The sequence below is a fragment of the Athene cunicularia genome (assembly GCF_003259725.1).
Source record: "Athene cunicularia isolate RWA chromosome 2 unlocalized genomic scaffold, athCun1 chr2_part1, whole genome shotgun sequence".
Taxonomy (NCBI): domain Eukaryota; kingdom Metazoa; phylum Chordata; class Aves; order Strigiformes; family Strigidae; genus Athene; species Athene cunicularia.
Genome location: NW_020799095.1, coordinates 33414945 through 33416325, shown reverse-complemented (window position 1 = coordinate 33416325; position 1381 = coordinate 33414945). Strand labels below are relative to the sequence as shown.

General features: G+C 35.7%; 1 protein-coding gene across 1 annotated transcript in view; it reads right to left on the bottom strand.

The window, feature by feature from the left end:
- Positions 1 to 565: 565 nt before the first annotated feature.
- The window catches only part of LOC113477190 (polycomb complex protein BMI-1-like), a gene marked incomplete at its 5' end in the record, with an annotated part of 11163 nt that continues 10347 nt past the window's right edge, over positions 566 to 1381 (bottom strand). The window contains one exon of the mRNA XM_026843391.1: positions 566 to 580. Coding sequence (XP_026699192.1) covers positions 566 to 580 — 15 coding nt within the window. The remainder of the gene's footprint in view (positions 581 to 1381) is intronic.

The window sequence follows — 1381 nt, the reverse complement described above, 5'->3', positions numbered from 1 at the left end:
CTGAAAAGTGTTCTGGGCTGTTCATATTTTATGGTGGAAAAGTTCCCTCTACTGAAAAAAATAATACCCTTAGAAGCCTCTAATAAAATGCACCTATTTGCAGGCCATTAAAGAGGAGGCATTCTCCACAATTTATTGGAAATATTAAAGTACCTGTTAAATTTTAATGAAGTTAGTACTGTACCATATACATATATATTAAAACAAATTTAGATAAAATGCCTTCATCCAGCAACTTGCTGGTTCCTTAAAATTTATACCAAATAAGTTTATGGCTTCTATAATGATTCCATGTGCTTTTAAAAACACAGTCCCACCACACCAAATAATAAAAAGGTAATCAAACAGGTCAAAGACTTCCATGTCCCTTAACTTTTTTTTTTTTTTCCTTCACTGCATCACTTCAACATTTGGTAAAGTAAAAATATATCACTTGGAAAAAAAGACAAAGCCAGTAAAATCCTTTTAAGATTGCCAATTGCCTCCAGGTTATCAGAGACTTGAATGTGCTTTCCCAATACTGTAGTTCTCACACCCAAAGTGTTTCTTGCAGTATGAGCAAAGCTCAAACAGGCGGCATCTGCAAGGGTCGAACCAGTTTAGAAATTTAACAACCATATCATGAGTGCATGAAACACAATATTTTCTTTATAGTATTTATAAATATATCATACAATACTGTTTCCTGTTATGTCATATACCAATATGGCATTGTACAATAAGCATAATGCCATCTGATTCTTACAAAAGCGAATCATTTAAACAAGTCAGTAAATAAAACGGTAATACCCGCTTTTAGGCATACAGATTGTAAAACTGAAGTTTACTTTTCTTTTGATCGGTTCTGCGCAGCAACAGAGAAGTAAAAGATGCAACATAAGAATCAAAATGGCTAATACGCAAAAATTGTTATTCACAGTGACATGGCTACATATATGCATTATTCTATGCATATTCTTTCCATTTTGTTGGATTTCAAGATGAAAAAGCACTTGCTTTCTACAGGTTCACAAAACAGCATAAGAACAGTAACAATCGAAGAAAACGCAATGGAGGAGTTAGTCTGGATTAACAAACTACTTCCCGGGATTTGTATCGACTTCTGGAGACTCCCAAGTCCAGATGATGGGGACGGAAACAACTCCACATCACTCAGAACAGGTGAAGGTGTAACTTTTGTTTGCTTCCCAGTCCTCTGAGACAATTTACATTTCAATCTTGCGTTTCCATTAACGTCCATCCTGAATGTCACCTAGTCCGCCTTTTATAGCCAAGTTCAGTGTCACTACAAAAGAAAGCAATTTGGACGATAGTCACATGGATTAGCATCTATAAAGCTGTAATGGCATGGAGAGATCTATATAAAGGAGGGGCAGGGGGT